The sequence below is a fragment of the Falco naumanni genome, chromosome 5 (genome assembly GCF_017639655.2).
Source record: "Falco naumanni isolate bFalNau1 chromosome 5, bFalNau1.pat, whole genome shotgun sequence".
NCBI lineage: Eukaryota > Metazoa > Chordata > Aves > Falconiformes > Falconidae > Falco > Falco naumanni.
This window is the reverse complement of record NC_054058.1, coordinates 80,752,596-80,775,953: the sequence shown is the minus strand read 5'-3', so window position 1 is coordinate 80,775,953 and position 23,358 is coordinate 80,752,596. Positions and strand designations below refer to the sequence as shown.

Below are 23,358 nucleotides of genomic sequence, written 5' to 3'. Positions count from 1 at the left end.
GTTTTGTTTTTACGAAGCCTGACCTTGACCAGGTGTTGTGGCAGAAGAAGGGGGGGGCTTCCAGAGCCAGGCAACGGGACTGATTAACTGTTTGGGAGCATGGGGGTTTGACAGCCAGGAGGACGTGATTATGAGGTATCCTGATGCTCTTATCACTTCTCAGGGAGAGCTGAGCAGCAGAAGTGGCCCCAGCCTACTGGCATGGAGACATTACACCATGCTGCATGTTAAAACCCTCTAAAAAAGCCACCACTTCATATTCAAATGAGGCACATTTTCAACATGCAGCACTATTTGCACACAGAGTACAGTGTAAATGGACTGTTTTCTATTTTTCAGTCACCTGATAATCACTGGATCAGACTGGTAACCACACAGCTGCACTGTCACCAGCAACATTATTTATACATAAACCCCCAGCCTTCCTTCGCGGCCAGATTTGCCAGGTAGGTAATTGTTGTTCCTGTTGAAGCAGAACTGGCTTGCTTTCAACGACATGTGTCTGCACTGCTATTATAGAGCAGACTGCCTCAGTTAAGATTTTCCAGCACAAAGATTAGGACGAAAGAAATAAATGATTCTGTTATTCTGCATTTTTCACCTCATATTTAGAAATCCACCTAATTGTATTTTAGATTCTAGTTACAGGAGGGATCCCACGCAAGCCTCCTTTTTCCCAGAAACAAAAATGAAGCAAATACAGATATTCTTTCCCTGCTGATTAAACCATCTCCCCCAGCTCTCACCCATCTAACACTGCAGCATTCCCAGACCCCAAACATACCATCCCAGCTGCGCAGTCATTAGAGCATTTGCAGCTCCACATCACTGACAGATGCAATCTTACCAGCTAAAATATTCAAGCAAATCTGCCTTTTTCTCCCCATCTTTCAGCGGCCTGAATTCAGCAGCACTGACAGCCCTACACTGCCTTGCTGCCGGCATCAAGGATGCACCCACAGTTCGGAGGTAGATGTTTCCCCTTTCAGCATATTTCGCCCCTTCGTAAACAGGCAAGGACCGCAGCTTTTAGCCAGTGACCTACAGCAATGGGAATGCAAGTGTGGTGGCTACAGCGAGGATAAAACAAGTCCTATTCTCAACAGAAAAAGGATGTAAGTGGGATGCATCTACTTACATGAAGATTCAGTGCCAAACATGGCTGGCCCCAGATGCTGCTCTTTTTAAAAGGAAAGAAGAAAAGAAGAGTGGAAGACAGAGGGAGTGCAGGAGAGTAGGGATGAGACTGCTACACAGCAGGGGTCATGAAGCCAGACAATGCAGTCCAGGCTACCCAAGCTGCCAGATTCTCCTCTCTCCTTTCTCCTCCTCTCTCCTCCTCTGCTCCGCACCGCAGACAGCTTTTCCTTGCAACTGCAGCAAAGGTCCTTCTTCAGGAAGCAAAAAGCAGGAGCTTCTGTTTTAAATCCAAGAGATACGGGCAGGCCAGTGTCCTTTCCGTGATACCGGCAGGCAGAAATAGGTAGCAGCCACCAGATACTGCAATCCACAGCCCCTGCTCTCAGTAAAACAATAGCAGAGCTTATGCATACACTGGATGACGTCAGGACACTGCAAAGACTGACGGCTGCTAACCCAGAGGCTCAGAGGGGGCTTGAACGGAGCAGAGCAATTCAAATGGGAAATCCTTTGTCACAAAAAGCAGAGGACAAAGAACCAGACCTATATTTCCCTCTGTGATGACAAAGCCCCAACCTAGGGCTGTAACGCTAGCAGGAAAATATCTGCCTTGGATTCACACTCCTTTTCTCAGTTGCACGAGATGTAAAGTGTTTCTGTGCAAACAGAATACATTTTGGGGCCAAACGTCCTACAAACACTTATGGCATTTTCAATAAAGAATAACCATGAATTTCTATTACTAACGCTCTTTGTTATTTTCCCTTCAAAGAAAAATTAAAATCCTGGGCCAATCTACACTTCAGACTTAATTTTCACATCCAAGTGCTAGCCAACTTCAATCTATTGTCAGAATACACTGCAGCAATGCAATGCTCTAACCATAATGAATAAGTCACACATCTAAATAAAAAAGAAAAACCCAAACCACACCAATTTCAGTGATAAAAAGGCATCCTACCAACCAAATAAATATTTTCCTTATTTCTTCTTTATTCTTCTAAACCATCTAGATCTAGTGTTTCTTAGCCTCTGCGAGTGCATTTTTCAGCACATTGAGGTTATTTTTTTCTGATGCTCAGTAATTTAAAATTTTCAAATATAGAAACAAAGCCCTAAGCTGGCTCCTTATCTTCCTCCCGCAGACAAAAGAATTTGCCAGTCTTGTGCTGTTGAGAGCAGCCAAGCAGTAAGCTGATGGTTGGAAGCTACCAGACACTGGGGGCCATCCATAGGATGTATGTATGTCTGCAGGGGGGAAACCCAATAATATTTTTGCTAAGTCTCACTGAACAAGTACATGCAGTCCCCAGGATGGCAAGGACTGCAAAGCACTGCTGATGAGTGAGGAGAACAAAGACAGATACAAGTCCATTAAGTGAAGCGCTTAAGGAAACACACACACATACACACACCCCATTTCTGCACTTTGATGAGTTAACCATTCCCAAATGCTCCTGTGCTAAGGGTGTTTGTGCTGTTTGCAGAACACACAATGCCACCATGAGCCACAGGCTGGAAAATGAGTTACCCTGAAGGCTGGCAGGCCCTGCCACCCAAGGATCTCAACGTGCTTAAATCATTAGGGAACCGAGCCGGTGTTGGCTGGGGCCAGCACTGCCCTACGAGGAGACTGGAAAGCAACGTATGGGCCAGAGCCACACCAGTCCCTCTGCTCCTGGGGATGAGGAACACAGTCCCTAGCTCATACAACGTGCGGGCCCACAAACATCCAGACGGCCCCTCAAAGGTGCTGCGCGGAAGGAGAGAGATCAAGAGGCTGTACAGAGCCTGACCTCCTTGTCCTTACCCTCCTCGTGGGTGGCACCCGCAAGGCACACAGAGCTCCTCTCCTGGTTACCTCTGTTGGTGCAAAACACTCTTCAACTGTTTCCCTGCTTTCCACCCCACACATTGAATGGTCTCTGTGCTTTGCACACACCACGAGAATACTTAGGCCCAGCAGGCTTTTGGGAGCGTTTACCTGCATTTCACCTCTGGAACAAAGCCATGGAAGAGGCCGTACCCTCGGGTGAGACATCTCACAACACGCTCCCCAGCAGGCAACTCTTGTTGTCTCCACTGGCAGACAGCGCACTGGCGCGCAGTGACTCCAATCAACCCTTAGGCCGTGACTAACCAGATGTCCTCTGTGCTTAAGCACCTGAATTAAGGGCCTGGTTGTTCAATCATCATGAATATCTGCAGCACCAATATCATCATCAATATCTGAGCAACGGATGCTCAGCGCCAGGAAGACACATCCGCGTTGTTTTTGACCACAGCGCTCTAATGACAGTGCCACAGATCGTCTGACAAGGACCATAGTTTTGCTGTTCCCAGAACTGAACCAGTTACTTTGACTATTTGAGGCTGGTTACACCTCTTTTAGTCAAAACAGCTTGACAAGAAGTTGTAGTGTGCAGAGCAAAGCAAGTGTTCTGGCTTGGCTTTCCAGCAACCAAGGCAAGTTCACAAAAGAAACAAGTCTGTTATGTACCGGTAAGTCTCTCAGCATCTTCACACACAAATCTCTGGAACACAAACCCAAGCGCACATGCAATGGCTGAAGAATAAGTTTAGCTCTGATGAGCAGATCTGAATTTCCCACAGCACTGTTTCCAAGGAAGATGCAAAACCTCAGGGCTTTCCAATGACATCCTTGAAGGTGTCACGGAGCCCAGGCGCTCCGCCAAGTTCTCATTACAGTGACGCACGTAGGCGGTCCAGAAGCCTAAACAACCCATGCGGTATCTGTGGAAGGATTTCGTAATAATCTATTTCATTAGTGTTAGGCTTGCCAGGTCAGCGCTTTCGCCTTGTGCGGAAGGTGACTCCTGACAGGCCACTGAAAGACTTTCCCTGAAATCCTTTCAAGTCTACTTAAAACACTTCATAAAATGACTTAAAGTGTTAAAATCTGTTTCTGATCTGCTGCTTTTCTAAGACCATAACCTTTTCGTTTGCTAACTGGCTAGCAGACTTAGAAATTTCTGTTCCCTCCCCTGAGTTCTGCTGTTGGTTTATTCTGCAAGAAAGGTCAACAAATTTAATCTCTTCCTATGAGAAAGTTTCACTCTCTTACACAGCAGTGAAACTAATGTAAATTACTGTACAGAGAATGCAAAAATGAAATCTCCTGCAAGTGCTGGCATTGCTGTGATTCGCTTACAATGTGCACAAGACATTGTTCAAGTGTTTTAGATTAATTTACAATGTAACTTCCATACACTTCTCCAGAAGCTAGCATGAAATATTTAAAGCAGCAAATACATATGCTATTCAAAGCTCTCTCCTATATGGTCACGTTTTCTAGAGAAAGGGATGTGCTCTTGGAACAGATAGTTTTTATTCCTTAGTTTATCACTGCAGAAAAATAATGTATATATTTTACTTTGTTTTGTAAGGAAATGTGTGTCTAAACCCTAAAGCACAGTTTGCATTTTAATAAAGAAGCTGGATAATGAAATGTTAAATTTTTATACAGATGTACATTTCTGCTTTAGAGTAATTTCTCTCAAGGAAACCAGCGCAAGCAGGAAATCTGAGCTACCAACAAAGGCAGGTTTGTACATGTGCCTTATGCTGATCCACTAAACCAGAAATCTTTACTCTCTCTTGCCACTAGAGAAACATTTTATTTTGAGCTTAACCTCCTTTTCCACAGGAGAAACCCTGTTCCACAGGGAACGGGGAACAAATCCATCCCACCTGTGAGGTTCTCCTGCCCTACTGCCCTAAGCAGCTCATCTCAACAAGGGAGGTCTCACCTGTCTCCCCCTGGGGCAATGGAAAGGGTCCCACACCTTCAAGTCTCTAGACAGCAAGTAAAGGATAACCTCAATCCTCCTCAAAGATAGGTAAGAATTTTTATTACATCAGTTAAACTTTACCTTCCAAGTCCCTTTTGATATGATCTAAGAACTTAGAAATAAATGGAGCAACCAAATCAGCACTATGGTTAAATTAAGTATTTAAATAACCTGCTATTTAAATGCCTTTTTAAAATAATAAAATATTAGAAGGAAAAAAGTGTGTATTTTCTACATGGAGGGAAATACCGGGAGGTTTTGTATGCTAATATCAGGGTAATTTCAAAGGATCTATGCCACAGGACTGCACATAAGGTGCACACAAAAGCCTCAAATGTCAGTGTGAACAGAGGTGGATAACAAATTAAAAAACAGATTATAAACAAATTGTCATCATTTTTTATGCAGCTCTGACGGACCACAAATTAGGATTAAGGCCGAGTCAAAATAAACCGCATGCAGACCGGCATCAGAGGGAACATGTGTGACCCAGAAAAAACACAAATATCCAAATTATATGCATAAAAAATAAGTTGGGCAGACTTAGAAGAGTAGTCCACGTTGCCGACATCGCATTACAATCTGCATTAATACTCTTTGATCTAATGCCAAAACTTCATGATTAGGAGATCAAATTTAAATTACTTCCCTGAGTAAACACAGTAAGAACATTAAATCTGACATCATAAATAGCAATGATTTCATCGTACATATGGGAAAAATCAAGAAGGACTTCTAAGTCTACGAGGGAATACCCACGAAATAAGGTAAGAAGGTGTCCAAAGAATTCAGCTGTTCACGTGAACGTGCTCTGTCTGGCCCTGCTTAGCAGCTCTGGAACCTGCCAGCCATTTCAACCCAACCTAGCCAAGGGATAGGAGAAACAAAATTATCCCCCATGCCATGTGAGAGCTAGGAATCAGATAGGGAACAGATAACTTGGGAAGGTCCCTGCGGGACGACTGAGTGAGTTGTTGAGCTGACCCCCTAGCAGACATAAAAGAATCCATAACATAACCAACCTAAATTGAGGAAAAAACTTAAAATGAGACTTTTGTTGTTTGTTTTCCTAGGTGGACTCTCCTGTGCATAACAGTGGATGCGCTGACATTGCAGCCATATATATAACACAATTGCGCAGTCAGTGGGGAAACCAAGTCCACTGGAAACTGTTTCACTAGTTCCACCGGAAAAAACTGTGGTCATTTAAGGATCACTGTTTTCCCAAGATGCAGCATTTTGGTGGTCAAGATGCAGCATTTTGGTGGAGTCCCAGCACTTCCTTCCAGGATTCCATGCAATGCTAGTCCTGCAGACTGGAGATATAAAATTCCTCCCTTAGAATAAAAAAGGATTAACCACAAAAATTAGTAAATGGCTGGATAACTTGATTATCATAGCTTTTCTTGAGAAAAAAGGCCTTCTAAGAGTCAATAAAACAATCCAAGCAAGAGACCCTCCTGAACCTGCAGCATGATCAGTGTTAGGTTGCTGCAAGCACAGACATCCATCAAGGAGGCTCAGAGTGCAGGTTCTAGGCAGCAAGCCTGGACACAGCAGTTTCATTTGCTGAATACTCAACAGCAGAAAAGTGAAATCCCTCCTGGAAATGCAAGGCTCTGCTCTCGAGATCAAATAAAACAGACATGTGGATAAGGGCCAGCCTGAGGAACAAATGCACGGTGCAGAGGAAACACCCCACCAAAGCACTTCAGCTCTGGGAGCTTTTAGGAGAAGCAGGCTCTTAAACTTGACAGACACCTTGGAAATGCTCTCCTAAACGAAGTACTAGAGAAAACGTTTGACATTTAGTCATGATAACAGAAGGCTTAGGTATACAGTTAGAGGAAAATAAGGTTGGAAAGGGTGATGGCATTTGCCTTTCTCATGGCAGAGTCAACAGCACCAACATCCTTTCCACCAGGCATCAGTCACAAAGGAACACTGCAGAGACTCCCAAGTCCAACTCCATGTGGGCTCTCATCTTAGGACGTACAGCAGACCTTTACTAGGAGCTCACGGCACGTACCGGTTTACAATGTTCCTCTCACAGCAAGCCACCACGTTGCCAGAACACAAAGGAGCCTCAGTAACTATGGCTGATGCCTTCTACCTGGTGATGGTCAACGTATGAACACCATGGTAGAACCATGACGCCAGATGGGCATGATGAGCGGTATCGGCAACTTAGTGGCAATTAAATGATCAGACATTAACACTATTCAAGTTTCTCAGAAATTTTACACTGGATGTGAGCCTCCTGCTGAGCAGACCACACTGCCTAGGACCAGGCTGGTGGCATCCCCCTTCCTGGCCCCTCCCCTGGAGGGGTGGGTGGTGGTCCCTGCAGAGCTGCTGTATTCCAGCAGCACGAGGACAGGATGGAGACATGGAGGTTGCGGCTCCTAATCTCCACAACGCTCATCCCAGGAAAAGGTCCTGGTCAGCATGATTAGAGAGGACTGATTTTCCGAATAGTTTTGTTGTCCGTTCAGCAGTTGCTAACTCCAGCAGTGCCTGTTTCTCTCTGCTGACTACACAGAGAGTATACACAGAGCCAGGCTTGAGCAGCTCAGATGCAGATTCTACATGTGCATAAATGTGCCTTCTGTGTGGCTGGGAGTTTTAGGGGAAGCATAGGAAAAAGGGAAGGTTATTCTGAAGACAGAGGCCCCATAATTCAAGGAAGGAGAAGTAGATCCCTACACTTCAAACCCACCTTGAACTGTGACCCCTGCTATGGGTTCCCCTGAACAGGTCCCAGACTTCATCATCATCGAGTCACCCAAAAAGCAGGTTTCTGCTGAGAGAGACATCATTTTGATCCCTGCAGCTGCGTAAATCTCCATAATGCCACCGATGTCTTGGTACTTGGAAGCACTGTGACACTCCTCTGCCTTCAGTGTCATTAAAGATTCGGGCACTAGGCAGCCCACAGAGTTTATCGACTTCCATCAGCCCAGGCAGGAAGATCATGCTGATATCATATTTGCAGATATGCAAAGTGGATAAAATCATGAGGCACCAGTTCACTAAAGAGCAGGTCTTCCCTACCGTCAGAGACATTCCTCCTCCTGACAAATTTAAGCATGCAGATGCATTCCTTTCTTCAAGTCGAAGGGTTTGTGGCCCTCCTGACATAGCTGATTTGTTTACTTAACACCACCTGATCAGTTGTCAAACCAGACTGAAGAGCTTCACCTTGTAGTAGAAGAGCACGTGCATTTGGTCCTGCTCTGCCTGCAGGGTAGGCAGATCACCTCTGAGCTTCCCTCACTGATGCTTCATGAAACTTCAGATGGCTGCAGGCTCCGCTCAGCGCTACTTGTTGTCAGTGTTATTTATCCACTTTAGCCTCCGGCCCTGTTTACACTACAGGCAAGTAGTGTTTGACACCACTTATCCTTCGTGGAAGACGGTTTGGTGGTTGGCCAAAACACAATCTCAAGCACAAGAGAGCACAAGAGAGTGACTCACCTCCTGCATCCGCTTGATTAAGGCTGGCTCCACACCACCACTGCCCTGCTGCAGGAACCCGAGGGCAGAGGCTCGTGGCTCCCTTAAACTTCTGTCAAACAGCCTGAGAAATACATTTTGTGCAAATAGTTTTATCATTTCAAATGAGAATTCTCAAAAAAATGTATTCTGAAAAAAATGACAGACTATTGTGTCTTTCCTCAGCTCATACCAAACACCACTGGAAACAGTGCACTGGACGAACGTGGTCCGACCCTTGCAGCTCTTTATACACTGGTTAAAAACAGACCGCCAGGCTTCATTACTTCCCTTGTAGCTAATTGTGTGTTTGATTGAAATTGGTACAACACGCTACAGGTAGGGAAAAGCAAAGGGTTAAGGACTTTAATAAGAAAAGGGTATGTGATATCAAGTGTCCAACTATGAACATACAGTCTCCCCTGGCATGCAGTGTCAGGACCCAGGGAAAAGACCCCAGTGGAAAGTCCCACTATGTCTTAATCATGGGCTCAACATGTCCCTTATGCCAACTATTTTTCTCATGCCTGTGCAGAGAGAGTTAAGACTCTTCTGGAACACCGCTTTCATTGTATGCAATAATTGCTTCTTACCAGAGCAATTATTTTCACAGAATATATTCTATGAAAAAAATAGTTCACTCAGTTCAACTTCAGCCCTCCATTACAATGCAAATGAAAGCAGCACACATGTGAATATGTATTTCATCAGCAATCTAACCCTTCACCGACTTTGCATTGTTATTTACTAGCTTGAATTAACATCAATTTAAATGCAGCTAGTTAGATACCAGTCGCTTAAAGGAATGCCAATAACTCCTCTTTTGCTCTGAAACAACATGGAAGATTTCAAAAACCCACTTGTCGAAATGTGCCCTACCCGTCCTTTGACAAGGGCCTGCCCTGGCGCAGGCAGCGGACAGACAAATGCGGCACGCTCACTGTGGAAGCCAAAAGGGAACTGGAATGTTTTACTTGCAATAGCCACAGTCGTAGTTCAGCTCTGCTGCAAGGTGCAGTAGATTTACATGCATTAAGCTACAGAGCCAGGAGATGTCTCCAGGGCAGGAGCTTTCTGGAGGGGTAATTTCCTGGTTAGCAAGCTGCCAGTGAAAGCATTTATTTTTCTTTAAAATCGGTCTTTTTCATTTTTCTTGGTTTCTGTTGTTATTAGTATTGCCTATTTAAAACAGTGTGCTTCACTAGTTTATAACAGACAATGACTATGTCACCAGCAGTAAACATGAAACAAAACCAAACGAAATAAAAACCTACAGGACCAGGTGATGGGCTATGTGGAGAGCCCCCTTGCAAAAAGTCATGGTGAAGTGATAAAACACCCTCTGCAGATGGTTCAAACAGAGCAAGACAGTCATGTCCGAAGGTCTTTACTCAAGCCAAAATCCAAGTTAGATGACAAGGGTATAATAGCAAGGTGGCCTACCCAGCCACAGCCAAGCTCAGGTCCCAGCCCTCCTCTTCCCAGACCTGCCCCGCGCTTCCTAACCCAGAGCTCTTGCTGCACCAGGGTTCATCCCTCCCCTTGGGGAGCACTGAGCCCTTCCCAATGCACAGCCAAGTCCCTCCTCTTCTCAAGCCCATAGGAGAACCTTCGTCTTCCCTCTCTTCTGCCTTGCTCCATATCTTCTGCTTTAAGCCCCCCCTAATGACCGCACAGAAGCACAGGTTACAAGGGAGCCCACGACCGCTGCTCAGGCAGGGCCAGCTGCAGCAGCTGGCTCATGGTTGCAACCACCTGGGTTTTGAATGTCTCCAAGGACAGAGACTCCACAAACTCTTTGGGCAACCTGCTCTGGTGTCTGACCACCCTCAGAGTCAAGAGGTGTTTTCTCATGTTTGGACAAAATTTCCTGTGTTTCAGCACGCGCCTGTTGCCTCTTGTCCTGCCTACTGGGCTCCACCAGGGACCCAACGTGTGTACCCGGTCCAGCTGCAAGGCTGCAGCCCCTCTGGCCCAGACAGCACCGTTCCTCACAATCTCCTGATCAAAATACCCTTCCATCTCAGCCAGAGAGAGGCACCTTGGATGGAAAAAAAGAGACAATAATGTGCACGATTTATTTAAATCACAGCACTTAAAGCAGATGTCCATCTAACTTGATTCTTTTTGTCTTCCTTTTCCTAAGATCAGAATATCAAGGGGTTTTGCACCTGACTTCAAAATAACTTCAAACTGAAACTCAGCCTTAACAGCTGAATATTTTTCAGGCTTCTGTAATCTGTCCAAGAGTATTCATGCAAGAAAAGTATTCTGTCCGTCACTGCTTTAAAGTTAAAAGTTAAAAGACATGTAATAAAGTCAGCAGGTTTTAAGGAGCAGGAAGCCTGGATCCGAGAGCTCAACACTGTGCCTTCTCCTAATGCAGAGCCTGAAGCATAAACATCGATCTCTGTGAGGAACATTTTACAGTGAAAACTTTTGACAAAGAATCCACAGCTTCTGCCAAATTAAGATCCCAATAATGCTAATGATTAGCCTGAGTTAGGTTTTAGACTGTATAATAAATAGATTTTATACATTAATAAATACTAGTGGTAAGCCACAGGAAGTGTGTCTTTGCTTTCCCCCTTTTAGCATCTTTAAAAAAATTAGAAATTGCAATACTAACAGGACTCGTTTGCAGACCTAACAGTACAGAAGTAACTTTCACTGCAGTCTAACGAAAAAACACAAACATGCTTTGATGACACAACGGAACATTTTGATGTCATCAAGCCCAATGGAACAGATTGTGTCAGGCAGTTCTGAAGCTTCTGCAGATAAAGGAAGATCATTAGAACCTTTGATTTCCCAAATCAAGGACTTTTCCATAATATACTTTGGGGTACTGCACAGTAAATGGGTAGATAGCAGTTCAGAAATAAGTAACAGTTTATATTTCTTTAAAAGTTACATTACTTTTTATTGTTTCTTGAAAATAATCAGACAACAAAATTACTTATTTCCCTTTGCTGTGAAACAAGGGAAAGAGCCTTTCTGAATTTCCTTGCTTTGAGGCATCACTAACGTCAGAGAAAAATAGGATCTTCTTAACCAAGTCTTTGGTATTTTCTTCCAATTGACAGATGAATTACTATACTGTTGGCAACAAACAAAACTTTTCATCCTTTTAAGAAGAATCATTTTAGCTCAGGGTGAATACTGAAAACTCAGTTGTTTAATTTCCTTTCACAATCACATAAAACCATACTTCTGGCAATACTGTGGCATAATTTCTTCTCTTCTGCAGCAGCCAGCTATGGATTTCTGTATTTCTCAGCACCAAAAGTTCACAAAACCATGCCTTTAGAGGCTCTGCTAGAGCTGTTTTATTGCATGCAGTTGTGCCCCGGCACTGCTACCCTGCTTCCAGCAGCCGTGTGCTCGCTGAGCCTGCGTGAGCCGGTGCTCCTTACACCCACCTTTTTGTGCTCACTCTCCTGAGCGGCATGTGGGGAACCAGGTCTGGGAACGGACCTGGCTGAGCAGAATGTGGGGAAGAGCACACGGTGAGACCCGCTGCCCACCCGTGGAAAGCTGCTCAGCAGAGCACAGCCACCACTGACTCACGGCCGCCTCTGCCATCTTTGCTGACCTGTGGCATCAGAGGGTTCCCACTGCCTGGGATGCTATTCCTGCAGTAAGTGTTGTCATGATCAAGTTCATTAAAAATACAGCCTTTGGTCACCTTTGTACCTCTACATACCAGACCAGCAGATCTAACATACTGCTCCCCAAACAGGCAGAACTCAGCCTTTGGATAATATAGCCTTTAGATACCAACAGACTGCGTGTATAAGCTATTCTCTTAAGAAGAGTACAGGTCTTACAGGAGATATAATAACATCCTTTTTCATTTCAATGCTGGTTGAAGTCATTTCTGAATAAAGTTTGAAAAGAAACATAAGGTTCTCTAGATTTAAAGGTGCTGCCTAAACGGGAACGGAGTACTGCATCTCAAATGACAAGAGCTGGTCTAAAGGCACAAGGTAGTTCAGGGAAATGAAGCACAGTCCCACGAAGGTGGATCCAGTGCAGTCTCTGAATTCCTGCTGCAGAGCGAGAGCTCACCAGGCATCTATCACTCACTCTAACTGTTCTGCCCTTCCAATAATTTATCTATTTATTTATTTAATGCATAGAGTTCGCTGTCTTCAAGCCGTCAGCAGGACCTTAGGGGGGCCTTTGCCCTTTCAGAGTCTCAGCTAATTCCTCCTACTCTGAAAGAGAAACCATTTCTCTTTCCACTTTCACCCCACAGCTCTCAAGACCTCTTCCTACAGCCTGCACACCTGATGGGAAAATGCTGACTGCAGAATGCAGTGAGCCTCCTAGTGCCTCCCCTACCTCTAGACCCCCAGCCTGGGTAACAGCTTCCCAACAGCTCCAGTACAGTTTCTATTTAAAAGCTTCAGACTCTGCCAGAAGGAGCTGGGTTGTCAAATTTCAAGTCTGTGCTCTCTACAAAGTACTAACATGTGCTTCTGCAGTAATAAGTATTAGCTCTCCCATGTGGTACGCACTTGCCCTTTACACAGACATGATCGAAGCCTCATAGAAGTCTTCCTCCTTGTGCTCCCATTCCTCCCTCATTTTTAGTTCAGACACAACCACCTTCTGACTGAGACAAGGAACTAGTGACCACTCGAGGAATGGGGGACAAGCACCCACCCTGCCAGGGTCCAGAGATTCCTCACCAACCACCGTCACTCACTCTGCCCCCCCCAAAAAACTGCTCACATCATGAGCCTCCTCACACGCCTCAGAGCCCACCTCCACTGCCTTGCAATGGACTTGGCTATCCCAGTTTTTCCATATCCCTGATTTTGCTTTGACAGGGAGCTAAAAAGCCTGCCTGCAAGTTGTTCTTACCGAAACTCACCTTCACAGGACTCAACAGGCAGCAAAAGCCTTGTCTCAGAAATAACAGGCTAATGAAACCACTGTGCAAGAGACTAACTAGTGTCATCACAGCAGTGCAACACAGAGCCCTTTCCAGAAAATAGCAAAGACCCGAAGCTAAATGTTGCTGGATTGCTGCGCGGCAGCAATCCACATAACAGACTGGCATCAGTTTCCAGGTCAGCCAAGGCTTTCACTGCTACAGGAATTCAAAATGTTTGTAAGACTACAATGCAGAGCTGCACTTCAAGGACCAGGCTCTGCTGAAAAGCCAGAGACCTGGCAATCAAAACACACTGTAGAGGAAAGACAGACAGTCAGGACAGACAGGTGTGAGCAACAGGAGAAGAATGGCAGAGGACGGGAGAAGGCTAACAGAGCAATATGGCAGGGAGCATCATCTGCCCTCTCTGTGCGGTCACAGCTGCCTGAGCCACATCCTGTGACTGGAGGGAGCATCAACAACAACCTCCTCCGAACCAGCACGGCCGTCAGAGGAATTTTCCCACAGTAAGGATCACATTCACCACTCCGTGCCAGGAACAATATTGCATTGTAACATCCCCAGGATTCCAGCAGATGGAAGAAAAAACATCCAACCTCAGCCATCAGCAAACTCTGAGCATCAGCTGACGTGATGAGAAGCAACGCTCTATTAGCTGCACTACAGCATGGCAGACTTTATACAAGTTGACCACATGGCCAGCACAGTGGCATGAACTCAAGTGAAGAATGGAGAACAGATCTTAATAAACTTTAAAAGGCTAATGATTAAGCAAACTGGCTTGACCTTAGCTGTAAACTCAAGGGAAAGCTGAAAAAGGACAGAACCCCCCAAGCATTAGACAAAAACAAGTGTCTGAACCTCATGGATTTATATGACCAAAAGGAAAAAAAAAAAAAAAAAAAAAAGAAAAAGGAAGGAAAAAAATAAGAAAGGAAAAAAGAAACAGAACCACTGAAGGAGATTTTGAAGCACTTTATTCACCTGTACAATCTCACAGATCTGTCAGTGGGAAGGGAACATGGTGACGGCCATGCAGACAACACTGCAAGCTTCACTGTTTAAAAATCCCACCACAGTATTTCCATATGTTTTTTCAGGGTTCCTTTTTTAAGCTTCCTTAATATGTGGCAAAGTTTATGTCCTCTTAAGACTCAGACCTTTTTTCTTATTTGTAATGGTCACTGTTACTCTTCTTCCTACACATTTTTCAAGTAATCTTTCTCAGCATTTGTATGAGAACAGGATTTCACAGCCACTCTGTTTTTCTTCCAGTCTGGGACTGCCCTATGTTTTCTCACAATCCTTACAGCAGGAAAGCCATAGCCTGCACAGACAGGAAAGCATAAATTATGCTATGACAGGTTTATAAGACTAATTCTAATAAATATCTCTCGGTAGCCTCCTATTCACTGTCTCCCTAGAAGAACAAGGAGGGGTTTTTCTGCTGGCAGCCTCTTCAGCTGTATCAACGTGTTTCATCTAAGCACATGAATTTCAACGACACTTTTTCAAGGAAGCCCTGACAGGCTTGCAAGCCAGGAGGAACAAGGAGACCCCCTCAGAGCTCCTTGGTCAGAGCACTGGCCTGGGGTAAGGCAGACCAGAGACTTGACCCTATTTGATGACTAGATGCCTTCAATCTGCTTTTTTTTACCTTGGATCACTGCGAGTCAGGTTTCCATCAAAGCTTTTTCCTCGACAAGCCCCTGCTCTGGCCAGTTCAGCTGACTCGGTGCCCAGCAAGGCAGGGGTGTGAAGCGGGGCGCCTGTCCCCCAGGATGCAGCCACCAGCACCCGCAGCCCAGCCCAGCATGACTGACTTCCCAAAGGTGCCTCACGTGTTCTTGCATCATTTCACAGTGTTTTGCTCAGGTGTGCATTAAGTCTAAAACGCTACTCAAAGCTCATTTCATTTCGGTAGGAACTTTACACACATCCTATCTGCTGCCACTGGATTTCTATTGGGAACCCCCCACAAACACAACATATTGCAGACAGAAAGAAATTACAGCCCTGTCAGGAACAATGTCCAATGCTATCGAAATCAGCTATACCATGTGCTCTTCATGTGGTAGATGTCTTTTTCTCTCAGTCATCCTTTCATGATTGTTTATTGTACTGTTCTTATTGTTTCAAAAAACATTTCATGCCTTACCTACATGTATTTATTTAAATATTGGTTCAGCTGTGTCATTGAAATTAGAAACACAAGTGCCGTTTTCAAAAGTTAATTAGGAACTTCTTTATTCAAGTACCATTGGCTTTCCTAGAAAGTCACGTCACTTGAAAACAGGATTTAGATGCAGGATGATGCGCAAGGAAATTCAGAAAAAACTACATTTAGAGCCATTAACCAGTCCAGTAGCTCACCTGTACCACTGACCCATACCCGTATCATTTGTTACCAAAATCCCTTATCACTGATATTCAAGTGAATGCTGCAGAGGCCAGAGAGGTCTGTGCGTTCATGCCCACTGAAATCATACAAACTATGAAGGTCTAGGATTAAAACCAGAGGCTGAAGGATGACGTCCAAAAGCTGGAAGCATTTAGTACTAAAGCACCTTTTGCAACACTCGCAGAAGAGTTTCTTCATATGTTAGACTTGACATGGAACATACCAGATTATGGCATTCTACCCATAGACTAACTCCATTCTCTGTATCATGACCTCAGTACACAAAATAACCAAGCCTCAAAATAGCAACATGAAAAATAAAAATTAAAAGTAGAATGAATTTGGTGACAGAGTTCTTGCCACCTTTATCTATGAACTCTCCTTTTCCAATTATACAGAGAGAGTTGCACCACTTTCAGAAATATTGCGAGAGTCTTTTAAGTTTTTCCCTTATGCAAGACGTGCAGCTGGACTCCTTTGGCTTTCCATTAAATGCCTTTTACCAGCCCCTCTGCACTTTCCCTTTTCAGCCCACACAGAGTATCTGACCACACCCCCCACTTTCTGTTGTGAAACTGGAACATGCCCGACATTTTTTCCTTGGTGGACAATTTATTTTTAAATCCATGGCTAAGAATGCAGCATAATATATTTTAAAACAAATGTTCTTAGTCAACATTTCCATAATATTTCAACCCTTGCACAGGAAATATGATTCAGAACAGCAACAGTATAAAAAACAACAGTTTTCTATTAGCAAGTGTCCACAGCTCTTCATTTCAAATCTCAGCAATAATAAAAAACTGCAGTAATAAAAACTTGGATGAAGACTGACTCTTTGCAATAACACAAATAAACAAGTGGAGATCTGTCTGAAAGGACGCTGTATTTCAGTGGCACATTGTTCGGTCAGCTGTTGAAACGAACGCTTCAATTCTGCTGTCCATGTTAGGAGCATGACAGACCTAGGTATTCAAGTAAGTAAAGTTAAATAATTAATAGGAGATAATATAGTTCTAAACCTAGATTGCCTTTCACAAACAAATTCTCACTGATTCCCACTGGTCCATTCTCTTAAGGAAGGTCTTCTATCCCAGATGAGGAGGCAGAAGGTCTCCTTTACCATAATTCCCTGTTACTTCTTAAGAGCACAAAACACAGGCACAGAAAGTGAGGTTAAATGCCTGGTACTTCTAAAAAACTAGCTAATTCCTCCTCTTTTTCTCTATAGCACTTATAAATAAAGTCAAGTGTGTTTTGTGTCAGTGATGCAGAAGGGTAGACGTCAGGTCTGAAGTCTCAGGTTCAAAATTTAAGGTTTTGTAAATTACACTTTTATAAATGCCAAGGCCATGGAGGTACCCCACAAGTCTGGGCAGGCAATTTTGGTCACAATCAGGAATTACTCCTTGCTTCCCTACTTACTCCATTACACTTTGGTGCAAAAGTGCTCCTGCTATACAATGTATAAGCAGATGAATCTCTCCACTGTACTTAGGGATCTTGTAGGTATTAAGATATTGTATCAACTAAACGTATCTTACTGTGTGCATCTAGGGGGGAAATAGGAAGTACTACTGCAAATAAATTCCCATTAAACTGCTACATTTCTTCTTTCCTTTAGTTGAATTACTACTTTGGCTTTGCCCACTGTCATGATTTTTTGTTTTTAAGTTCTTTCTACTAAACCAAGTAGGAACAGGCTGTATGTGAAATAACAAAAGTTATGCTGCTATTTTTCTTATGAAATTATTCAAAAATACACACAACTTAGGTTCAAACCACAAATTCATGACCAAACATGGAAATACACTTTTATTCATGTTCCCATGAACTTTTACCTATAGAAGCCAGTGAGAAATCAGCCATTGATACCACTGTGAGCAGGTCAGATCATTCAGAAAAAAATGTAACAGGATAATGTCACCCTGGAATTAAATAAGTTCTGTAAAAAAACCACAAGTGGTAATCAAAACGTACAATGGTCTGATCTATATTAAGCATTTTCTCTCAACTCCATCAAAAGGTTAAAGACAGTTATAAATACACTGTCTTCTAGAACTGGCTTAACAGAGGCAACATGGGCAGAATCATGGACCGTGTCTGATGTTTAAAAGCTGTAACATCTGCTGCCCCACTGACACCATGGTTTGCCCAGTGGAAAGAACAGGATTTCTCTTAGAGAATACACTGCACGTGAGAATTTGCAGAAAACAGTATCCGTGTCTTTGTCTAGAATTTATGCATCCACAGATCACACCCTGTTTGAGTACCTACTGTACTCTGAGGAGAAGAGGACGTTCATCTTCAAGGCCATGGAGCTTCCAAAAATACCTGCCTTCCATGGCAGTACTAACAGGACATTAAATAAGAAAAGCAATTGCACCTCCATAGTTAATTTTGCAATTATATTCCCTCAGAAAACATATTGTCATCACTAATGTACAGGCTCTCACCTCATATTCCTGGCAGAATCCAGTAGTCTCAGACTCAGGGCTCAAGACAGAACCTCCCGGAGCCCCTGGGTTTTTAAGGCAGATGTCTCCCAGAGCAGGGGTATGGACATGCCACTGCCCTACTCATACCTACACGGGACAATCTATCCAAAGAAAGTGACTAAATGAAACAAGGTTTCTAGTCACAAATGTCTTACCTTGAAAAATGACATAAATTAAACACACCCTACCGGCTGGACCTTATCGCATCCTAAAGCCCAGGGTTTACCCAAAACCCCAAATCCCAACAGCCCTTTTTGCCTCTTCTGATTTTTGTCCATTAGGATAAAAGAACTCTGCTCCCATGGGACCTCCGTTTCTCAAAGGCATTTCTCTTGCTGTCCATGCAGTTCACAAAGTAGGAATCCATCTCAGCTCAGGAGCGTGGTTGATTTCTGCCAAATTGCACTGGGAGACTTTCTAAAGTCAGGGGCCTTGCTGGCAGAAAGCAACTGCTGCATTTGTATGGAAAAGCTGTTGAGTTGAACTGTAACCTGCTGTGCCAGAAAATGTCCTCTGGCCCCAACTGTCCATGAAGCATCACATCTGGGCTGAGACAGCAATGTTGTGAACCAGAACACAAGTTAACACCTTGGTTTAACTAATGGCTTTCATACACCAGAACAGAATTCATAACTTTATATGGGGATATTTCACACATGGTTATAAATAGGCCTAAAATCTCCTGAGCTGCTCACTTACTTTAAGGAAAAAAGTAACAATGATTCCTTAAGTTTCTGTTTCTGGTTAACGCTGAAGATGAGAAACTGTTAAAAAACCAACAGCAGAAAGAAGACAAACATCTGGTAAAAACCTGTTGAACTAAAATAGAGTCCTACATACTGATCTGAGATAAAGAAGCAGAACCTACTGTTTGGAAATCTCTTCCAAGATTAGGGACTCTTCCAAGTCCACCAAACTAGCAGTGAGTGCATAAAAGGTGTATGCATAAATCTTGGCTTTAGAGAAAATCAGTAATGGAAAAATTCATTATATGTCTATGTCATACAAATTAAGCAGTCAAAACCACAACACACAGTCAAGATCTTGTTATGGGTGAAACATTCCTGTGTATGACTTTACAATGTCAAACTTTTAACATCCACAATTATCTATAATTTCCTGACACTGTAAAACACTTTGGCACCTTGTTGTAAAAATTTTCCAGAGACCAATTTCAGGATCATAGAACCACAGAATGATTTGGGTTGGAAGGGACCTTTAAAGACCATCTAGTCCAAGCCCTCTGCCATGGCCCGAGACATCTTCCACTAGATCAGGTTGCTCAAAGCCCCATCCAGCCTGGCCTTGAACACTTCCAGGGATGGGGCATCCCCAACTTCTCAGGCAACCTGTTCCAGAATCTCACAACCCTCATTGCAAAAAATGTCTTGCTTATGTCCAATCTTAAACTACCCTCTTTCAATTTCAAACCATGATCCCTTGTCCTGTCACTACAGGCCTTGGTAAAAAGTCTGTCCTCTTCCTTCTTAGAAGCCCTCTTTTTATATTGGAAGGCTGCAATAAGGTCTCCCTGGAGCCTTCTCTTCTCCACACCGAACAACCCCAACTCTCTCAGTCTTTCTTCACAGCAGAGGTGTTCTGGCCCCAGGATGACGTATCAGAAGTGACACCCTAACACATATATTGTGTTTAATGGTCAGACAGTGGAAGGAGATTAATTTTCATCTCCCAAGTGTAAGACTCAGGAAACATGCAGAGAGAGGTGAACACAGTACACAGAGGAGAGCAGTCTCCCGGAGGACAAAGGGACACCCCAAAGGATTCCGGACAGCTACAGTGCAGTGACCAGATTTAGGTTTTTTGCTTGGCAAGCTCTCCTTCAGCTCAGGTAACCACCTTGCTAACTCATCAAACTTCGCAGCCTTTGCCTAGTAATTTGGACAAGCCAGACATTGAATTCCTCAGACTTTGCTTTCAATGACTTGAAATTGGCTTCGCAACAATTAACTCATGGTTATTGTCAAGCATCTGCCAGCTTGGCCTTACTCTCCTAGTGACAGTGATGCTGGATTACCCTTTTTGCTTGCCCCAGAGGATACCTAACACCTATTCACATTCAGCTTTCAGCACTCCCCAGGTTGCCCAAGCAGCATCAGACAGAAGAGTTTGCCCAAGGCTTCAACCACCTACAGCTCCAGAGGAACCTCTGATGCATGACAAACTAAAACTGACAGCATTTTTAGTAAATAATGTTCTCCATTAGCTACCAGAGCTATAAAACCAAAGCTTCTGGTCAGTCAATGCCCTTCTGTTTCCATTTACGGTTAAGAATGCAAAAACTTGACCGTAATTTCTTTCCCACTTTCCTCAGCCTGTTCCAATTTTGGGACAGAATTCAGTCCAGTCAAAAATACTTTTAAACAATGCGGTTTATTTATAATCAGAAAAGTGGTCTTAGCAATCATCAAAATTACTAGAAGTTACTAAATTTAAAACACGACTGCATTTCCTTCTCTCCCCATACAGAGCAACAGATTGAGCAGAAAATCTGAGTGCTGCTGTACATAGCTCAGCAGAATTCCCTCCCTTCACAAACAGCTGCAGCTAGAGCCAGGAAAAAAAAACCCAAAAGCAAAAAATCTCAAACCAGCCAAACAAACATAATACTAGGAATGGCAAAGAATATGAAATAAATAATCTCTTTTAAGTATAGTAGTTCACTTATACTTTCTGAGTACTACCACCTACCCAAAAAAGATGACCGCAAAGGGAGATGTAGCAGTGGCAATAAGAACTGTTAAGATTAAAAGAATCAGTATAATTTGGGTTACATAAGATTTAAAGGAGAGGAGATACTGTAAGTATATGTAGAATAAAGAAGCAAAATTGCAAAAAAGCAGCCACTCAACAAAATAAGGGACAAACTGAGAAAGGTACAAGAAAACAGGCTTTCACCAAGCACATAGTTTACTTGCAATGGTCCTTATGAAAAGATGATGCTGAAGTCAAGAACTAGCAAAACTCAAAGTTAGAATTACAATAAGACTATCCAGAAGCATAACAAAAGGAAAGCCAAGTGGAAACCTCACATGTGAAAGTAAATTAGAGATGAAGGAGAAGCTGATTACAACTGGCATCTGCTCATTAAGAGTTATTTTACACTGTCTGTTGCATCCGCATCTGGTATTACCTATTCTCAAGAAAAAAAATACACCACCAAGAGAAAAAAAATCAGTCCCCATCTCCCTAAGACAACACTAGAAATGCTCTGAGAGACTCCATCACAGAGGTTTCTCTGTTCCATGTAGTTTCTGGAGCACAGCCGGCTAGAACACACAAAACCCCCTACACTGCTTGAAAATATCAAGAACACATTAAAAACCTTGCTTTACAGGTAACAGGAAACTGACAATTTCCAGACTAACCTGAAGAAGTTTTCATCATGCTTTACATTACGTTCGAACAGGAGCCTGTCTTGTCTTCCCAAGTTAGCACCGCAATCTGTCACACTTACTCCAGCTAAGGTCACACTCCACAAAAGCAAAATCAAGACTAAGAATGTAGTCTGACAGGTATTTCTGACTGCAGGTCAGGTGTTAAGTGATTTTTCACTGTGAATGGCTGTTGTCTCTGCTCTCCCTACCCGGGGTAACCCCCAAAGATCTGCTGGTGTAACAGCACGCAAGCCAATCTACACATCAGCTCTACCTGAGGGGTGGAATCATAGAATCATTTAGGTTGAAAAACACCTTTAAGATTATCAAGTCTAACTGTTAAATTGAGGTCACAACCACAACCAAGCGAAACCACTTTATGGAAAAAGTGTTTGAGCTAACTGAGATCACTTCATCTTGCCACATCTGTCCAGATGCATACCTGCTTTTGCAGCACAAGTCTGCTGGTCAACAGCAATGAGGTGTTTCCCACAGAAGGCTTCAAGTACATTGGCCTTCACACTGCATGAAATCTAACCATTATTCAGCTGATTTTTACTCTTTGTTCTCCCAGGTCAGGGCTATATAACAGCCAAGGATTCATCTGCCTTTGGAGTGAAACCGTCAACATTTTGCCTCCACTCAGATCTTACAGCAATACTACAAATAGGCGTTAATTATATTGCATAAGGGACAAAAAGAGGAAAATCACTGTTTTGGTAATAAAGACACTGCTTCTTGGTAACCTCTGGATGCCAGTCTACAGCTTATTAAGCATCATTTCCCATTCTCCCATACAACACAATGAACTCATGTGTCTGACCACTGGAAATGAACTTTCATGGCAATTAAACACTATCCTTCCTGCCTATTTATTTTCAATCAAAGGACCTTTCCCAGGAAAGCAGAGAGCCTAGTTCCAACCAGAAGTAGAGGAAATGAAAATAAACGCTAGCGAGGAGGCAATACCTTTTATGTCATCTGCAATGGCTCCTCAAGGGTTTCACAGAGGACACAGATATGGAAAGGAAAGCTGTTATGTTCTCGCTCTCCCTACAAGCTAGATGTTAAAAACTTTTCACCTAAATTCGGTTTTAAAATTGTAAAAAATTTTTACGCATAGATTTTGAACTCTTTCCATATCGTCTTCCATGTTCCTCCATGTGTCACAAATTTGGGAAGGGGCTGTGCTGACCTGGCTGAAATGAGAAAAAAGTAAATTCGAATACAACTGGAGGAAGAGCATGTGAGAAAGTTAGCACTCATTTAAGATCTGCAGAGTAAAGGAGAACTTGACACTCAAATGATACTGGTTAACGTTTGACAAATAAATCAATAAATCAGGCATTATTTGCCTTTTCCTTTACATATGAATTGTTTTTAATGAAAAATATGCAGTAAGCCCCACTCATACTTCACATTCACTTATATGTTCTCAGCTTTAGATATTACAATACAATTGGACAAATTTAGCCATTAAAAGTATTTCCATAGGAAACTACTTTACATGTAAATTTCTTTTAATTCTTCTGACCTTGCCATTGTTCAGCATTAGAAGATGTGGTAAGATAAGGAAGGGCCAAGGGCTTGTCTGCCCTTGTCAGCTATTATTTCAAAGTCACTGCCCTTGAAATTATTTTATACCATGTTAAATGCAAAAGAGAAAAAGCCTGAAATATATATTATGCAAAGAGATGTAGGAGATGACGCA

General features: G+C 43.2%; 1 protein-coding gene across 8 annotated transcripts in view; it reads right to left on the bottom strand.

Moving 5' to 3' along the window:
- The window catches only part of ST7 (suppression of tumorigenicity 7), a 151,791-nt gene that overhangs the window by 111,240 nt on the left and 17,193 nt on the right, over positions 1-23,358 (bottom strand). The window contains exon 1 of one of the 8 annotated variants that reach the window (XM_040596988.1): positions 1,139-1,527. The exons of 6 other annotated variants lie outside the window; for them this stretch is intronic. In XM_040596988.1, the coding sequence (XP_040452922.1) occupies positions 1,139-1,160 (22 nt within the window). In that variant the 5' untranslated portion in view covers positions 1,161-1,527. Of the gene's footprint in view, positions 1-1,138; positions 1,528-23,358 lie in introns of those variants that run through there. One more of the 8 variants, XM_040596989.1, reaches the window with a different exon arrangement.